At 43.4% G+C, this 18,999-nt stretch overlaps 2 protein-coding genes across 8 annotated transcripts in view; one reads left to right on the top strand and one right to left on the bottom strand.

The window, feature by feature from the left end:
* Positions 1-137: 137 nt before the first annotated feature.
* LOC130879904 (uncharacterized) lies at positions 138-7,124 on the bottom strand. The gene is made up of 3 exons (XM_057778729.1): positions 6,934-7,124; positions 2,624-2,699; positions 138-944 (listed from the first exon to the last, which is right to left on the bottom strand). Exons 1-3 carry the CDS (start codon positions 7,122-7,124, stop codon positions 138-140), a joined length of 1,074 nt encoding a protein of 357 aa, XP_057634712.1.
* A 5,682-nt stretch (positions 7,125-12,806) lies between these two features.
* Positions 12,807-18,999, top strand: part of Ate1 (arginyltransferase 1) — a 131,907-nt gene continuing 125,714 nt past the window's right edge. For 4 of the 7 annotated variants that reach the window (XM_057778534.1, XM_057778528.1, XM_057778529.1 and 1 more), the window contains exons 1-2: positions 13,598-13,748; positions 17,410-17,473. In XM_057778534.1, the coding sequence (XP_057634517.1) occupies positions 13,643-13,748; positions 17,410-17,473 (170 nt within the window). In that variant the 5' untranslated portion in view covers positions 13,598-13,642. Of the gene's footprint in view, positions 13,238-13,597; positions 13,749-17,409; positions 17,474-18,999 lie in introns of those variants that run through there. The other 3 variants (XM_057778531.1, XM_057778533.1, XM_057778530.1) reach the window with 3 other exon arrangements.

Consider the following 18,999-nt stretch of genomic DNA (forward strand, 5'->3'; position numbering starts at 1 on the left):
CCTTAGCCCTAACCTCAACACCATGATTTTTCAAGTACGTGTGTCTAGAGCTTCTGTTTTCTCCTTTGATGTCTGTTTTCTATGGCCTTATTGTACTAATTACTATAAATTATGCCAATTAGAAAGAAATACAATAATCAAGGAAATAACTTAAGCTTTTTTTTCCTTGCTAGTTGACTTTTCAAAAACGGTGGCATACTCAAGAGCTCTCTTTGGCGTGGTTTTTGCACTTTATCCACTTTCGACTTTTCCATCAGAATAGTCACCTCGATAAGTTTTTCCTTGGAAGGCTGGATGATGGGGTACGCTGTGACCTTTTCAAGCTCTTTCTCTTCCTCCTTCTCCACTTGGGGTTTTAAGAGTGGACGGATGCGGCTGGTGAATTTTTGAGTCTTTCTTTGCTCGTTCTTCTGCTCTGTGAGTTCCCTCGCTTGCATCATGCGGTCTTTATGTCGCTTCATCTGTTCCTTTGCCCATGCGACTTTGGGCTTTTGGGGTACAGTTTTATGTGTTTTCTGGATAGCTTTATTCTTTTCATCTTCTGGTATTAGTGGTTTTGGGGAAAGGGTTTCACTTGGAATTCTCTGAGGTAGTAGTCTGTACTTGTGGTCCCTGAGGCCTCTTGCCCGTTCAGCTCTTTTTATGTGTTTTTCTATATGATTCATTTCCCTCTTAGACACTAGATAGTCCCATTTTTTAGTGTTGTCTGGTAATTTGCCTCTTGACTTCTTCTCTTCCTCTGGGTTAATGGCCCATTCTGAATCAGGTATATAATTCCATGCCTCTTTGATCATTTCCTTATGTTGCTGATAGTAGTAGGAATCTGCCTTAGCAAACCGGAAGTCAAAAGACCTGGTCTTAAGTTTATCAACTGTTTCACTCTCCTGTTGGAACTCCTGGACTAACAGTTTTCTCACTCGTGAAGAATGGGTGCCACCTAAACTCTTGTCAGAGGGAGTAATCAGAACTTTTAAGTTAGATGTCCTTTATTCTAGTTCCATAGTATAGCTCTCAGTGGGCTATTAACCCTGTCTGGCAGACCTATACCACACCCAGATTAGATCTAAGTTTCTCTCCCTTTAAGCTTCCTACACTCCTCCCCCAGACCACGATCTATCCTAGGCAAGGACTCTAACTTGGACTCCCTTGAGAAAATGGAAGCACCCAATAGACACCCACCACCACCACCAGAGCCACCACCCATCTATCCCAGACTCGACCTTCCTGCTTTTATCCTATCAAAACCTAATTCTTCACCTGTGCTTGTTGAACTTCAAGGACTTTACTTCTTTATCATCAAAACTGCCTACTGGGTCACTTAAATAGCCATAAAGTACACCTCAGCACAAATGATCTTCAAACAAAAGAGACTCTTCTTTACTTCAGGTCCATGGCTTTTACCCCTTTGCAATCTCATTTGCTGAATACCCCTGGGATTCTCCTCCCTTCCCGCCACGCACACACCGTATGGCTACCCTTATATCTGCCATACTAGTCTGTCCTTCAGATACAGAGTGCTCATACTGAGCCCTTCTTATATGGATGCTCATTCAACAGGGTCCTCTTCCTTGGGTTGGTCCATCACTGATTTAGGCTGAACAGGATTTATAAGCCACAGTGATGATGGGCATCAAAGAACCTCCATATGGAGTACTTCCCTTCTCTCACCTCTCAACTTCAGTCCTAGTTTAATTAATTTATTTGCTGTTTTTCTTTCCAAAACAGGGGTTTTCTGTGTAGCCCTGACTGTCCTTGAATTCACTCTATAGACCAGGCTGGCCTTAGCTCAAATATCCACCTGCCTCTGCCTCCCAAGTGCTGGGATTAAAGGTGTGCACCCCCACTGCCTGGGAGACTTGGTTTACTTGACATCTCTGCTTGCTTTCTCCAGTTTTTACCTTTTCAGTCCTATCACTTCCAACTTTAGTCATGTTTTCCTTTAATTCTCCTGCCTCTACCACAGGGTGTTAGCTCAGTTACCTCAGTCTACACAGTTGTCCTGTCTTCCCAAGACCGCTAAACTAATCACTGTAGCCAGAGTTACCTTTTTATTACATAAATCTGAGCATGCCATTTCATAAACCTTCCTGCATAAACCTTGGGAAGGAAGCTACTACATTTAGGAGAGAATCTCACATTCCAGTATAGTGTGCACAGCCTCTTATTAATCCTCAAACCATGTTTTCAGCTCACTGTATTTTCACCAAGCTTCAGCCACACTGAGTTCTGTTCCCTAAGACAGTATTCTCTGTCCCATGTGAATACACTTCCCAAATACACATCAGTAACTCTGATAAACATTTTTATAGATTTTAAAATCTCGGCTGGCATACCACTTCCTTCAGCCTTCCATACAGTCTCTGAGAGAGAACCCAATCCTTTAGTGACATCTCAGTTCAAGGGAACTATTTCTGTGGTATTGTCTCTTACTAGAACGAGTCCTGGGAGCACAAGTAGCTAGCTGTTCTGTTCAGTGCTGTCCAGCCAGCACTGCTGAGAAACAAATTCAGAACTAAGCACAAGTCAGGACATTCTCCCCTAAAATACTGGGGCCCTTTTACCTCCAATAAACTTTATGACCTTATTACAGAATCCAAAGTTCATGGCAAATGCATTTCCTCACCTTAATTTTCTTTTCTAGTGGGGAATAGGAACCTACTGCAATCCGAGGGTCTTGAGAGCTCTTAGCCCAGGCCAATCTAGGAGAGAAGAGAAATTATGCTGGGACCGGAGGAAGATGTCAGGAAACGAGCTCGGGAATGAACTGCAGAAGGGAGCTGATTTGGGACCTGCTTTTCATAGGTAGCAGAAGGCCCTTCTCTCTGCCAACAGGTGGAACTCTGTGTATGTTTAGCTTCTGTCTTCACCAAAATGAAGGCATGTTTGTACTTTTGATTCAAGTCTACACAAAGAGCCATATTTTGTTGGGGGTTGTAACTGTCAGAAACAACCTTAACACTGGAAAGACTGAGTTGCTGTTACTGTTTCGATTACCACAAAGCACTGTATATATTTTAAGTAGAAAAAAATGTTTTGATATGAAAAATTTCAAATATAACTTTATTTTAATTGAAGTTGTGTGTAAATATATAATAGATTTCCCACAATAGTTACCTAACTATAATATTTCGTGATTCTTACCATTTAAAAATAAATTATTGGCCGGGCAGTGGTGGCGCACGCCTTTAATCCCAGCACTTAGGAGGCAGAGGCAGGTGGATCTCTGTGAGTTCGAGACCAGCCTGGTCTACAAGAGCTAGTTCCAGGACAGGCTCCAAAGCCACAGAGAAACCCTGTCTCGAAAAACAAAAAAAAAAAAACAAAACAAAACAAACAAATAAATAAATAAATAATTTATTTATTTTGGTTGTGAATCTTGCCTTTAATGGCTGAGCCATCTCTCTAGCCCATCTTTCTCTCTGCCTGCCTCCCTCCCTCTCTGCTCTCTCTCTTTCTCTTTCTGTCCCTCCCTCCCTCCCTCCCTCCCTCCCTCCCTCCCTCCCTCCCTCCCTCCCTCTCTCCTCCCCCCCTCTTCGGACAGGTTTGTAGAGAAATGGCTCCTTTAGAGGCAGCTTTCTGGCTTAGTCCTAGTGGCAAATACAGGCGCAGGCAGCTCTTTTAAGAGGCCTTGGCCGGGCATTGGTGGTGCACACCTTTAATCCCAGCACTTAGGAGGCAGAGGCAGGCGGATCTCTGTGAGTTCGAGACCAGCCTGGTCTACAAGAGCTAGTTCCAGGACAGGCTCCAAAACCACAGAGAAACCCTGTCTCAAAAAAACAAACAAACAAAAAAACACAAAAAACGAGGCCTTGCTACTCAACAGTTGAATGGGGTTCATGAGCAAAGGGTTGTATGCTACTTGGTGGCAGTGTGGACCCAATAACTTCTGATAGCTGGGCGGTAAACAATGCTCCGTGATTGATAACCTCCACCATAAGGCTAAGCTCTTACAGAAGCAAGGTGGGAGGAGTCAGGCCAACCACCATGTGCACCGCCATACACTAAGTTGAACAGTGCCAGTGACTAACATACCAGTTTAACATGCATTCTTCTCATGCCATCAAAAACCAACACGGGGGCTGGAGAGATGGCTCAGAGGTTAAGAGCACTGGTTCCTCTTCCAGAGGTCCTGAGTTCAATTCCCAGCAACCACATGGTGACTCACAACCATCTGTACTGAGATCTGGCTCCCTCCTCTGGTGTGCGAGCATACATCAAGGCAGAATGTTGTATACATAATAAATAAATAAATCTTTAAAAAAAAAAAAACAACACGGATTCTCAGTAAAGATAGATCCCTCTGACTGGGTTACAGTGTGATTAAAAATGTGCATAGGCTTGGGAGAAAAAAGAGAAATGGTATAGACAGTCACAGAAAAAAAATAAAAATAACAAAGTGTTTAAAGAAAGAATAAAGTAATATAAATGAAAAAATCCACACATAGATGTAAAATACATGGGGAGTCTGAATACTGTATGTTCTTGTGTTGTCTTAGAATTTTATGATTGCTGATGAAGGAACAATAGCTGCTAAGATACAATGGAATATGAAAACTGCTGGATTAAGTTGTTTATTTCTTTTAAAAATATCTTGACTTCAAAATGGAAGTCAAATGTGTGTTGCTTTGGGGGAACGTTTTTGCTTTTATTTCCACAGAAAACAAAAGACTGTGTATTAATTCAAGGTTAAAGATGATCAGGCTTGATCAAGGAAGTTCCCCCCACTGAAAATCCTGACTACAGACATAAAGAAATAAAAGAACTACAAGATATGTGATGTTTATTTTACCTGCTCAAACAAAATGAAAATCATCTTTGGCTAACTTGTGTACAACACACAGTCTATACCTGTATTAATGCAGACATGTTACCTGTAAAAGTTTATTTTCAGAACAAGGGGACCAGGTACCAGTGAAAATGGATGGCACAGGTGATTCAGCATCTCAAAATACTTCTGTTACAGTCTCCTCAGAATCCAAAACAGCTTCAAGGCTGCTGGCTGATATGGTCCAGCCTCACAGCCTTCTCCAACCAAGACTTAGTCATTATTCTGATTTTCTCAAGGTTCCCCCAAAGATGCCAGCACCTCCAAACAACAGGAAGCAATCTAGAAAAACTATGTCCACATTCCCAAAAGATGGATTATGGATGTTTGTTATCATTTAAGGGGGTTGGTTTCAAGTTGTTACTGGTCATAGGAAAAAAAACTATGACAGAGGTTAAATTCAAAGATCTCTTTCTAAAGGAAAAAAGGGGGATATGGGATAGGAATGACAGGAAAAGGTAGATTATTGAATCTAACCCAAAAAGCAGCTATTTATTTTGCACTGGTATGGATTTTGATTTATTAATACACATTTAAAATTAATTTTGTTATACTATATGTATGTTTCTACTCTTATTTGGGGTATTGTGTGCAGATAAATAGTCATTTATAATAGTCAAACTTAATAGTCATGTTAGGTATGTTTTCAAGGTCATACACAGATATGGCAGTGAGACATATCTACTCCTGATAGCACCTTCAAAAAAAAAAAAAAGATGATGGGCATCAAAGAACCTCCATATGGAGTTTAATTTCTTTATGGCAAAAACGAGCCATTTGGGCAAAGAAACCACCCTTGCCTCAATTGCTGATATTATACTGTCAAAACTGGACCAGCAGGATGCAAAAGAAGTGACTGCCAAAGTTTGCTATGACAAAAGTCTTTGCTTCTCAGAAATATCTGTCAGATATACTAGGCCTGTTGGCCAAAGTTGGATGCCCCAATGTTACAGAAGAACTTTGGATGACTGTCCAAGTCATTAGGTAACATTACATTCTTCTGGGGTCTTTTGAAGGAGTTAGAGACTAAATAATTAAAGTTTTCATTAGTTATGATAAAAAGCAAATTAGGTATAAAACTTTAGACTCACAAAGATAAGACAGATAATAGAGTGCTTTCTCTAATTTTGTCATATACAAATAGACTAGATAGTGTAATTAATTCCTACCTGAGAATTGTTTTTGTTATATATAATTTTACTGTGTTAAAGTTAAAACCTTCCTTTTTATTTAGACAAAAAGGGGGAAATTGGCCAATAGCTAGGCAGGGTTTTCAGGACAGAGAGAATGCTGGGAAAAAGGGCAAAGTCTGAAGAGTCACAAGCCAGACACAGAAGAAGCAACATGGAAAAGATTAATAGAAATGGGTTAATTTAACTTGTAAGAGTTGCCTGGAGACAAGCCTAAGCTATCAGTCAGCCAACTTTTTATTAACAATGAGAGCAACATATTTTCATAGTGTACAGAAGGGGTATTCCACAGCACAGGTTCTCACTAAGTAGTCCTGTAACTCAGAGGCTGCCTACTTCTGCCTCTACTATGCCTATTAATTTTTAAATAGATCATAAAACAATTGGAAGACAAATTTTAAAACTTAATGAAGGAAAATATAGCAGGAAAATTGTTCTTTAGGATGGAGTAAAGTCACACTAACCTGATGAGTAAGCAAATTAGTGTTATGTTTGTCAATTTACACATAAACACTGTTGTTTATTATTAGTGCTGTTTTTCAATTTACACATAAACACTGCTGTTTATTAGCAACAGAAAGTTCTTATAACAGAATTGTACAAAACCTTCGTATCTGTCTTTAATTTCATTTCCACTACTTTTTTAAGAGTTTATGTTTCCATAGCAACGTTCCTTGAATTTACACTAGGTATTGTTATAGAAGCCTACAGGGAGTTACTTAATCTTCCAAACAATCTTAAGAGGTTAGTATTCATTATTCCTGCATGTGACAAGGAGAATGGAAGCCATGAAAGTTAATGACTCATTAGTGGTCCTCGTGTTAGTTTCTTAGGCCAGTGAGTCCCATGGGGCTCCATTTGTAACCATACATAGACATATATTCTTTTGCCTATATCCCAAATGGAGGGAACACTTACTGTTCCTCTGCGCTCATACCGAACCACTCTGAGTCTGTCACCATGGGTGGCTGTGAGATGACAGCCCTCAGTGTTCCTCCGTTCTGCTGTGGGAGTCTTGCACTGCATGTTCTCCACGAAGCCCTTGTGTTCCCTTGTTCTGGCTCTGTGGTTTGGTGCGCTTTCTCCGCAGCGTTCTTGGCTTCAGCCATTGCCCTGCTCTTTGCTAGCTTCATGAACAGCATCTTGCCTCTCACCCTCTTGTCCCCTGAGCTCTTAATTTCTCATTCTCTAGTCTTCAAAAAACTGCTTTCTAGCCACTGACTTTCTGCCCTCAGTTCAGATTTTCAGCTGCCCCCTGTTGATCATGGAGGATGCCTTGGGTTGATTTCTAAGGCAACGCAAAGCAGTCACAGGTTTCTGTGTCATCACTACCCAGAAGGAGCCCACTATGAGGTGGTGTTTGACAGTATAGTCTGTAGTCAGGAAATGGACCATCCTTTGGGTGAGCTGGTCAGCAACCAGAAGGAACCATTCCTTAAGACAGGGACTCACCGGGCAGTGGTGGCGCACGCCTTTAATCCCAGCACTCGGGAGGCAGAGGCAGGCGGATCTCTGTGAGTTCGAGGCCAGCCTGGTCTACAAGAGCTAGTTCCAGGACAGGAACCAAAAGCTACGGAGAAACCCTGTCTTGAAAAAAAAAAAAGACAGGGACTCAACTACAGAATATGTGGTCAAAAACAGTCTCTAATAGCACTGAAGGCATCTTTTCACTTTGTGCTTTAGAACATAAACCGTACACACTCCATGTGAATGGATCATACCTATCTGTGCTGTTGAACGCTACATATGTACGCTGATTGTGCAGTCATGTGGTCTCATTTAGCAGTTATATCACTCAGCTAAATACTGCTTTGATAGTTTGATAGAGGTTTTTTGTTTTATTTTTATTTTTTGTTTTTTCGAGACAGGGGTTCTCTGTAGCTTTGGTGCCTGACCTGGAACTAGCTCTTGTAGACCAGGCTGGCCTCTAACTCACAGAGATCTGCTTGCCTCTGCCTCCCCCTTGTTGGCATTAAAGGTGTGCACCAACCACCACCTGGCTGATAGAGGTTTTAATATATCTTTAGTCACAGTATTTAATTTATACTCATAACTGACCAGCTATGAAACCTTGAGAAGAATGTATTCATTCTGCTCTCATTGGATGAATAATTTATAGGTGTCAATTAAGTCCAATTGATTGATTAAAACATTCAATCCAAGTACATCTTTATTGATTTTCTTCTACCTATTCTCTTCTGGATCTGTCAGCTACTGAGAGGCAAATACATCTCCCACAGAAAAGTGGATTCACGTGTTCTCCATGCAGTTCTATCAGTATATACTTCATATACTTGGGCATTCCTTTGTTGTGTGCACACACATTTAAGACTGTTATGCCTTCTTGAAGAATTGGTCATTTTATCATTCTGTAATATTTCTCTTTATCCCTAATTTGTATTGCTATTGAGCCTGGTCTATGAAACTGATTTGGTTTCAAGTTTCTCAAAGCAAGACGTTTTTACTCATCATTTCTATCCACCTATTTTTGTTTGGAGTGAGTCACCTGTGGAGAACATTTGTTATTATTTTGACAAGGTCTCACTATGTAGACCGGACAGGCCTCTTAGCTTGTTTTCCACTGTCTAACTGATGGGATTCCTCGTATGTATCACACCCAGTACTGGGCTTATTTTTGGTGGGGGTGAGTAGTATATCCAGAGTTGAATTTAGAGCCTCTTGTACCCTGGGTAAGAACTCTGTCATGAAGCTGTGTCTGCTCAGGGACAGTTTTTTTTTTTTTTTTTTTAAATATTTATTAAGTATACAATATTCTGTCTGCATATATGCCTGCAGGCCAGAAGAGGGCACCAGATCTCATTACAGATGGTTGTGAGGCCATCATGTGGTTGCTGGGAATTGAACTCAGGACCTTCAGAAGAACAGGCAATGCTCTTAACTGCTGAGCCATCTCGCCAGCCCCGACAGTTTGTTTTTTCAATTGGTGTACTGAGGCCACTGACATCTAAAGTAATTATTGGCTGGATTGGTGTCATATTTATTAGTTTTCTATAAGCTTTTTTGTTTTATTTTTTTAAAGCTGTTTTTTTCCTATGTAGCACTGACAGGCTTTGACCTCTCAGTGTAGGTCAGGCAGGCCTTGAGCTCACAAAGAATGCCTTGGCTTCCTGAGTACTGGGATTAAAGGCATAAGCCACCATAGATATGTTTATCATCTTTCTTTTCCTGCATTTTTAAGTTTTATTTTATTACTTAATGATTTCATTTTCTTCTTAGCATATCGACTACACGTTTTTTAAATGGTTGCCCTTGAATTTACAGTATATATCTACAATTAATACAAGTTCTCTTTCCAATACAATATACTACTTTGCAGGTTATACAGTACCTCGTGATGGAAAATCTGCAGTTCCTGTCTCTCATCCTCATAACCCTACTGCAGTTCATTGACAAAGCTGTAATTATCACATTACTTATCCATAAACTATAATTATTGAATACAAGTTGCTATTATTTCAAATCAATCATTGTGTCTGAGCAATTAAGATTTAAAAACAAATTATTTTACATCCATTTTTCTTTGTCTAAGGTTTTTTTTCTTTAGACATCTGAATTACTTTTTTTCCTTTTCCTGAAGATTTACATTTGATGCAAAACAGGCAGACTAGAAACACACTTCTTTATGGGAAAGTCTCGATTTTTCTTCCATTTTTGAAGGATAAATTCTCTGGACAGAATTCTAGGTTTTTTTTTTTTTTTTCTTTTCTTTTTCGAGACAGGGTTTCTCTGTGGCTTTGGAGCCTGTCCTGGAACTAGCTCTTGTAGACCAGGCTGGTCTCGAACTCACAGAGATCCGCCTGCCTCTGCCTCCCAAGTGCCGGGATTAAAGGCGTGCGCCACTACCGCCCGGCCAGAATTCTAGGTTTTGTTTTTCTTAGAATACTTAGAATATGTCATTCTTGTTTCCATGGTTTCTGAAGAGAATTCAGATATACAGAATATAGTTTTTTTTTTTCACTTTCTCTCTGTATTATTCCATTATTTTCACGGATTTTCTGCAGTTTGAGTATGAAAAACCTCTGGGTTGCTTTGAAAAAAAATATTTTATGTGCGCTTGTGTACACAAGCGGGTATATATTTTTTTTAACCACTGTGCAAGTGTGGAGCCCAGGGGATTACTAGTGGGAGTCAGTTCTTTCCTTCTACCATGTGGGTCCAGGGATGAATCTGTGGAAGATGAGACTTTGCAGTAAATGCCTGCACCAGCCCTATGTGTAGCCTTTTGGAGGCATTTTCCTGCTTGGTATTTGATAACTCTGTTTGGAAAATTCAGATTTAAATAAAACTAAAATTCTGTTCCTCAGTGATATAAGCTCTATTTTAGGTGCTCAGTAGCCTCATGTAGTTTGTTAGTACATGCCAGACTGAAGAGCCAGGTCTTGACAAAATAGAGTTCAGTCTAGGTCTCCTATGAGTGGTGCACAGAGGAAAGCGTCTTCCAGGAGTCTACTGCTACCAGCCCTCTTCCGCCCTTTCCCACCTTGTTGAGTCCACTTCCTCTGGAGAATGCTTTCCTTCTCCACCCTCAAGTTAGCTGTTTCTGTCTCTGGCTTCCCTTAGGTCGCACCTACTCACAGACTCCTCTAGGGGTCAAGGAGAATGCTTCACTTAAGTCCCTTTAATTGCACTGTGGGCCTGCTACTACCATGCAAAAATCCTTCACTGTATCAGTGCGCAGCGCTTCACAGACCAGATGCCACACCTGTGTGCTGAGCTACTGAAACTGAGAGGTGCAACTTGACAGCTGTGTCCTGTCAAGAAAGAAAGTTAAAAGCAAAGACAACTCTTCGTTACTCCTTTAATAGAGGGAACAAATTGAGCTTTGCTTTTCCCTCCCCTCATTTGGGCCTAGAATAGAAACAGTCTGAGTGCTGGCCGAGAGGTTGGGAGTGCCGCCGGAGGTCGCCGGTTCAAATCCTGGCTTGTGGGCCTAGAATAGAAAACAACAACAAAACTGCCTTTGGCTTTTTAGCAAAATATAGCCATCCAGAAAACACTGGTTCACACAGGTCTACCTTAGGACCTATTGGGTTTGTTGTTGTTGTTGTTGTTTGTTTGTTTGTTTTGTTTTTCTTGATAGGATCTCATTGTTTAACCCTGACTGCCTGGAATTCCCTATGTAGATCAGGCCTCAAATTCAAAACAATCCATCCTGCCTCTGCCTCCTCACTCCATATGGGGCTTACTGGTTTCTTTTTATCACGGTTACCCCTTACTAGTTGTATGCATTCAGCGAGTTCTTCAATGTCTCTGGCTGCTGTCATTCATCTGGTGATGTTGCTGTAATCAAGGTGAATGAACATACATGGCCCAGGATCTTGGACATTCTCATTATTATTGCTCAAGGTTGGAATATTCTAGAGCACACTAGCTAAGGGTGAGGCGAAGTGACAGAAGAGTTTAGTAGTTTCCTCTTATCTGCTTTTATATCTATATTTTCATTAATTCAAGACTCCCAGTAGGTATTGGGAACTGTAGATGACAGTAATTGAAGGGACTCTACCAGCTCGAGCTTGGCAAACATGGCTCTGGCAGGCCTTGCCCTTCTCCCTGGCTCCCTCTGCCTTGCTAAAAGCTGTTAGATCACACTCCTAAAACTACTCCCTGCCGTCTAGTCCAGTATTTGCCCACTCCCTCCTCTTGAGGCTGACTGCTCAGATCCAGCTGTCAAAGTACTGAAGTCCATCATTTAAAAGTCCTATTTGGCTCACCTAATTAACGCGTCCAATTAAAATTAAACACCTCACCCTAATTTCCCCTTTTACCATTATAAACTGCCATTTTCCTATAGGCTATGTTTGTCTCCTCTCCATCCAGAGGCTGTCCTTTGTCCTGTCCCTGGCTCCCCTCTCCCTCTGCCCCCTCCCCTCGGACACCCCCCCCACACCCTCTCTTTCTTAAGTCACCAACCAGGTCATAAACTTTCAACCTTAACTAGAAACATCGCCAGCACAAACAACCTTAGGTCCTAAGGTCAAAAATATTAAAATTTACTTGTTTATATATTTAATATACATCTAACTGCAGGTGCAGGGGTGCACACCTGCACGGTGGACCCTGGGGCAGGGGTGTCCAGGGTTCTAGGCCATCCTGAGCTCCATTAACAGTCGAAAAAGTTTATTCACGGGCAGGAGAGATAGGGCTCAGTGGCAGAAGACGCAGGGCTTGGTTATAGATAGGTAGCTCAGGACGGTCTGCCAGTCGGGTTTTAGCGGGTCCAATGCCTTCTGGCCTCCTCTGGCATGGGATGAAGGGGGGGACATATCTCTGCTATTCGCAGGCAGGACAGGCGCAAACAGAATTTTTCAAAGATGATTCATGATTTTATTTTCTCGACACCGCACAAAGGTATTATTAACGTTATGGTTGCGTATGGAAATTACTGTGCCACGGACTAAAACTGTTGCACCCAGAGGGAAAGGCTAAGGCTCATTCCCTTGGCAGAAGTATGAATGCATAGTTATACTCTGCCTCACGCTCTCATTCCCTAAAACATGCTCTTTAAAACTGGTCGCAAATTGGAGACCCATGGGATAAATTCAGCCTATATGAATGTTTGGCCTTTTATAGAGTTAGACGCTCTTTCTCAGTGATATTTAAAGATTTTGTGCATAAACCACCACCTGGGTTTCTACCTTTCCTTTAAAAACAGGTGGCACTTCATCATAGCCAATTAGCTCCCTCGCTGCCCGGGATGTTAAGCTCTTCTACCTCTACCATTTAAGCCAGCTGGTTTGGAAAAGGCTTATCCCTTATAGGTGGCCTGGCGCAGCCGTTGTGAGAGGGTAACTGACTTCCAACAGGAGTCCTGCGGGAAGTGGCTGGGTCAGTCACAGCCTGGAGCCTCAGTTTCCCTATCCGGAAAACCGGCCGATAACTCGAGTGCGATCAGGAATGTTGATTAACTAAAAGGCTGGGCACGAACACGGGGCCCCGAGGCGCACCCCTGCGACCGAGGCCGGCGTCCGGAGGCCCGTCCTGGCATCCGGCGGGGAGTCCGAACCCGGCACCCGCCGCGCTCTCGGTCCTCCCGTCTGGGGCCCCCGCGCCCCGCCGAGGTCGGCCCCTGCCTGGCGCAGAGAGGCGTGGCCGGCCCTCGAGCCCGCGGCGGCGGCCATGGCCTCGGTGGTGGAATACAAGGGCCTGAAGGCCGGCTACCACTGCGGCTACTGCGCGTCCAGGGAGGGCAAGACGTCGTGTGGTGAGTGTCCCGCGGTCCGGGTGGCCGTAACGGCCTCCCGCCAGGCCCTCGCCACGTCCCGGCGGGTCCCTGGCGGGGGGTTAAGGCCGTTGGTCACCCGTCTCCAGCTTCCCGGGCTCATTCGTCTCTGCCCAGCCTGTCGCCTCCTTCCGGCTGGGTCTTCCCACCTCACCCTCACGGTTGATAGCCGCCCCTCACAGAGGAGGAACTGAAATAGCGGAAGGCTGCCCTCAGTCAATAAGGCGCGGGCGGCGTCAGTCACGCAGGTTGCCAGGTCTTTCCGGCCCGCGAGCTCCCGAGTGGCTTCGCGCGGTCTTCGGAGGCGCGCGCGCTGCATTGTGGGGTGGTGGAGGCGGCGGCGGCTGCGGTGGGCTGGGTGGCGCTGAGCCGGCGGAGGCCGCAGCGATGGCTTCCTGGAGCGCGCCTACTTTCAGCCTCGTAGAGTATTTTGAGAGCCAGACCGTGTTCCAGTGTGGCTATTGCAAGAATGTGGCGTGCAGTGTCTCCAACGGTGAGTGAGCCGGGCCGGCGGGCGTGGGAAGCCGGCAGCCTCGGCTTTGGGTTGAGGGGGCGTCCTGGGTGGTGATGCTTGAGGGACTTGGTCGCCCACTGCCTGTGGAGCAGCGGGAAGAACCCCGGGGGTGCTCCGCCCGCCCTCGCTGCCGTCCACCAACAGCTGCTGGTCTGCGAGAGGGAAAGGAGGAAGGAGATTGGGGGGCTCCTAAGAGCTGACCGCTGCCCTGCGTCCCCGCGGTGGGTGCTGGACAGCCGGGCCCCCCCCGCTGCCGGTGTGGAGGGGCGTGTGCGTGAACACCTGCGCACTGTCAACCTTGGATAAGAGTGTCTGGGAGAACATACTAGAAAACAGGGTCTCTAGACTGATTGTCCCCATCTGCTTGATATTCTTTTATCTGGGTTTCGTACCATGCCATCTGTCAACCCACCTCTACGACCACAACAAAATCAACACACGGTGTTCTGTGTTCTGTCAGGATTCAGGTTTCCTTCCTTCCCTGTTTCCTCTCTTGTTTCCCTCCCTCCTCCCTTTCGTTTTTCGAGACAGGATTTCTCTGTGTAGCCCTGGCTGTCCTGGAACTCACTCTGTAGCCCAGGCTGGCCTCTGCCTCTCAAGTGCTGGGATTAAAGGCATGTGCCACCACCGCCTGGCTAGGATTCAGATACCTTAAGATTTGTTTGTTAACTGAACATCATACTGTCTGAAGTGTCATGATTGACAAATCCAACAGGTGGGAAACGAGATAACTGTGAAAATATAAATTTAGGTTAGACGTTTGTGCAGTTTCAAAGACTGTTAGTGATTTGGCCGAGTATGATGTACTGGTTTACAGATTCATTAAATGTGTTTATTTGGTAGCATGGGCATGGTGGCACTTGCCTTTAGTCCGAGCACTCGGGAGGCAGAAGCAGGTGTATCTAAGGCCATCCTGGTCTACAAAGCGAGTTCCAGGACAGCCAGGGCTACACAGAAAAACCCTGTCTTGAAAAACAAAAAGTGTTTATTAGGTGAGCTGTGGTCTTAAGTAGACAGTTACACAATCATTAAAAGTACCATTGTGAAGAACCGTTAAGTGGAAAGATGCTTACAGCATAGGGTTAAATAAAATAGGATGCAGATGTTCTACTCCTCCCAGTGACAGCTGGGAGGAATAAGGCCCAAAGAAAAGCACATCAAATAGGACAGAGAATTGGATAAGAGAAAACTGTCCACTATAAATGTTTTGTGTTTGAAGATTTGTGGAACAAAAGTCTTTTCATGTAGAGAAATAACTATGAGTTTTTAATGTTTCAGTTTTAATATTCACTGTAGGGCACCCTTCTGTTGGGCGACTGATATTCTACTGCAGATCTGAGTGGCCGCAAATTCAGAGGATTCTTGTGAGCTTCAGATGATTAGCTTTTTGGTATTAGCGAGTGACTACCCTTTGAAAGTTCGTTTGTCTTCTGTTGCTGTGATGAACACCATGACCAAATGCAGGTTGGGGAGTACAGGGTTCATTTCATCTTCCAGTTTACAGTCCCTCATGAAGGAAGGTCAGGACAGGAAGTGGAGGCAGGTGCCCCGAGGCAGGAAGAGGAGGCAGGTACCTTGAGGCAAGAACTTGGGGGCAGGTAGCGGAGGCAGGTACCTTGAGGCAGGAACTTGGCAGGAACTGAAGCAAGGAAGAGCTGGTTTACTCACATTGCTATTGAACTCTGACTTACAGAGGATCGTGGGGAAGAGGCACATACAGTGGGATGTGTCTAAAGGCAGAGCTGGCCGGTGGTGAGGGGCTAACCTGGAGTTCAAATGCCTGTGAGTTTGCTTCAGAGAGGCTACAACAGAAAAATCTCAGACTCATTCACAGGGCTTGGGGTAAAAAAAAAAAAAAAAAAAAAAAAAAGAGTGAGAAAGAAAGAAAACTAGTCCTTAGGCGGTGACTCTGGCCATGTGCAGCTCTGGCCTGTACTGGTGGCTACAAAGCCACAGGCAAGCAGCTTTTTCATGAATTTGTGCCCCAGAGTTAGATGCCAGATGAAGTGCGATCCTAATTAGTCTTAATAATAAAAACCCAGAGTCAGATATCGGGATAAAAGCTGAAAGATCAGAGAAGTAAAGGACCAGACACAGTCACTTCTTACCTCTCTGACTCAGAGCAAAAAGATCAAGTCTACACCCTGCCTTAATCTCTCTCCCCCAGCCATTTCCTGTCTGCTGTCTGTACAGACCTCTAGACCTCCATGGTAAGCTAGTATCTAGGTCCACCCTCTTATCTCCAGGCAAGTTTTATTTGTCAGCACAAATAAAATATCACAACAGTTTTCTCTAGTTTTATTGTTGAAGCCTGTGCTGTACATATCATGCATATCAATGATTCGAATTGTTAGTTTTGTAGAATTGTTAGTTTTGTCAGCTTGACGTATGCTGGCGTCATGTGGGAAAAAGAAACCTCATCTGAGAAAATGCCTACATCAGCTTGGCCTGTGGGCAAGTGTGTTGTAGCATTTTCTTGATTAGTGATTGATGTAGGAGGGCCAAGCTCTCTGTGGCTGATGCCACTCTGGGCAGGTGGTACTAGGGTTTACAAGAAAGCAGTCTAAGCAAGCTGTGGAAAGCAAGCCAGTAAGCAGAGTTCTTCCATGCCCTCTGCTTCAGTTCCTGCCTCCAGATTCCTACCTCGAGTTATCTGCCTGTAGGTTCCTGCCTTAAGGTACTGCCTCCGGTTTCCTCCCTCCAGTTACTGCCAGACCTCCTTTCAGGATGTGTTCTAAACTGTAAGGTGAATAAACCCTTTCTGCCCCAAACTGCATTTGGTCATGGTATTTATCACAGTAACAGAAAACAAATGGCAACTCTCAAATAGGTGAGACCAATGTGTTACTCATTGGAGATATTAATGAAAGTTTGTGTCATAATTGTCCAATTCCAATGAAAATCTAGATTTTTGTCATAGATACTATTTATTAATCTTCAATTAAATTTGAATCACTTTTGATGTATTTGATTCTTTAGTTCGAGTAGATTTTGTTGGTTTGTTTTGAGACAGGGTTTCTCTTATGTATCCCTGGCTAGCCAGGTCATCACCATGTAACCAAGGCTGGCCTTGAACTCAGAGAGATCTAACTGCCTCTGCCTCTTTGAGTGCTGGGTCAAGGACATTGTGCCACTACACCTGACTTTTTTTTGCACAAAAGGTCTATGTTACCCAAACTGTCTTCAAATTTATTATATACTTGAGGCTAGTCTCTCTCTTCTCCACCTGCCTCCACCTGCCTCCACCTGCCTTTACTCACTAAGTTCTGGGATTACAGGTTTGTGTCACTATTCTTATCTTAGAAAGATAAGATCTTATTTTCATTTGTGTTTTCAGTATTATGTTCAGGATGAAGTACGTATAAACTTTATTACTCCAGTATGAATGTTTTAGAATTTTAGTCTAAATTTGCCATTTTCATTTTTATTAATTGTTTACATAGGGCCTGGCTTGCTTGGAATGCACAGAGAGCCACAGAGATCCATCTGCCTCTGCCTCTGGAGTATTGGAATTAAAGGTGTGCATTAGCACACACCTAGCCTAATTTACCTTTTTTTTTTTTTGAGCACTTAGAATTTTAAAAAGAAGACAATAGGACAATGCAGAGTTCTGGAATTAACGTGGTACTTACTTTTTCAGGCATGTGGGCACACTCTTTGACAGTACAGGATTATCAGGATCTCATAGACCGAGGATGGAGAAGGTAAAGCTCTTTAACACATTCTTTTTTTTTTTTGTTGTTGTTTTTTTTGGTTTTTCGAGACAGGGTTTTTCTGTAGCTTTGGTGCCTGTCCTGGAACTAGCTCTTGTAGACCAGGCTGGCCTCGAACTCACAGAGATCCGCCTGCCTCTGCCTCCCGAGTGCTGGGATTAAAGGCGTGCGCCACCACTGCCCGGCTAACACAGATTCTTTTTGCTATTGTTCAGTTGCGTCGTATAACTGCACAGAATACCTGAGGTTGTAAGAAAGTTTAAGAAAATGTTTATTGCCGGGCGGTGGTGGCGCACGCCTTTAATCCCAGCACTTGGGAGGCAGAGGCAGGCGGATCTCTGTGAGTTCGAGACCAGCCTGGTCTACAAGAGCTAGAGCTAGTTCCAGGACAGGCTCCAAAACCACAGAGAAAACCCTGTCTCGAAAAAGCAAAAAAAAAAAAAAAAAAAAAAGAAAATGTTTATTATATTTTTTTTTGTGTACTTTGTTCTCAGAAATTTATTTGGAAAGGTAAAAATGATGCATAAAGCCAAATACATTCTAACCAACCTTGTGTGCTTATTAGTAACCTTTGACAGTTACTGGAATTGTTCTAGTCTTTCACTAATTCTCTATGCTGTCCTCTGCAAAATATTTGACAGCAGATTCCATGCTAATTATTGTAGAAAACATATTGGTAAAGCTAAAGTAAGGAGAAATGGTTTTCCTTTTAACTTATCTACCATACCTTTATCATCTTACAAAATCAATACTAATTTTTCTGCTGAGTGTGGTATGTCATGCCTGTAATTCCAGCACTGGGAAGCAGAGGTAGGTGGATGTCTGTAAGTTTGTGACTAGCCTGGTTTATGTAGTGAGCTCTAGGCCAGCCAGGGCTACATGGTGAGACCCTGTTTCAAAGAAACCAAACCAAAACCAAAAATTAATATAATTTTTGATGGTACTTGGCAGTCATTTAAAAAATTGTTTTCAATAGATCTTATTACTTTGTGTGTGTGTGTGTGTGTGTGTGTGAGAGAGAGAGAGAGAGAGAGAGAGAGAGAGAGAGAGAGAGAGAGAGAGAGAGAGAGAGAGAGGAGAGAGAATATGCGCGAGCTCATGAGCTTGCCTTTATCTGATGACCTGTTTTGCTGGCTTCTTCCTGAGTTTTGATTGTTTTCTAGATTCACTTCTTTCTGTTTCTGTATGTTGTATGGGTGTATCTGTGTAGAGGCTGAATTGAGACGTTCCCCTTGATTGCTCATCACCTTATATACTGTAGTAGGGTTTCTCATTAACTCCAGAGTTAGTGCCATTTTGACTAGTTGGGCTAGCCAGCCATGTTCTGGGGATTCCCTGTCTGTGCTTCCTGCAAGCTAGCAGTATAGATAGCTGCCTGGTTTGGGGGATCTGTACTCCAACCTTATGCTCACACAGCTAGGGCTTTTATTACTGAGCCATCTCTCCTAGATTGCCTTTTAAAAAGTTCATTTTTTTTTTAAAAAACATTTACTTGTGTTTGGGTATTGGCTTCTGTG

Source organism: Chionomys nivalis, chromosome 8 (assembly GCF_950005125.1).
Source record: "Chionomys nivalis chromosome 8, mChiNiv1.1, whole genome shotgun sequence".
Classification (NCBI taxonomy): domain Eukaryota; kingdom Metazoa; phylum Chordata; class Mammalia; order Rodentia; family Cricetidae; genus Chionomys; species Chionomys nivalis.

What these genes read in the sequence shown, in the direction of transcription:
- LOC130879904 (XM_057778729.1), bottom strand. Translation starts at nt 7,124, where the DNA reads ATGGCTGAAGCCAAGAACGCTGCGGAGAAAGCGCACCAAACCACAGAG. An exon ending in GGTATGAGCGCAGAGGAACA is followed by an intron (nt 2,700 to 6,933) that starts GTAAGTGTTCCC and finishes CTTCTCTCCTAG; the next exon opens with ATTGGCCTGGGCTAAGAGCT. An exon ending in CACTAGAAAAGAAAATTAAG is followed by an intron (nt 945 to 2,623) that starts GTGAGGAAATGC and finishes CCCTCTGACAAG; the next exon opens with AGTTTAGGTGGCACCCATTC.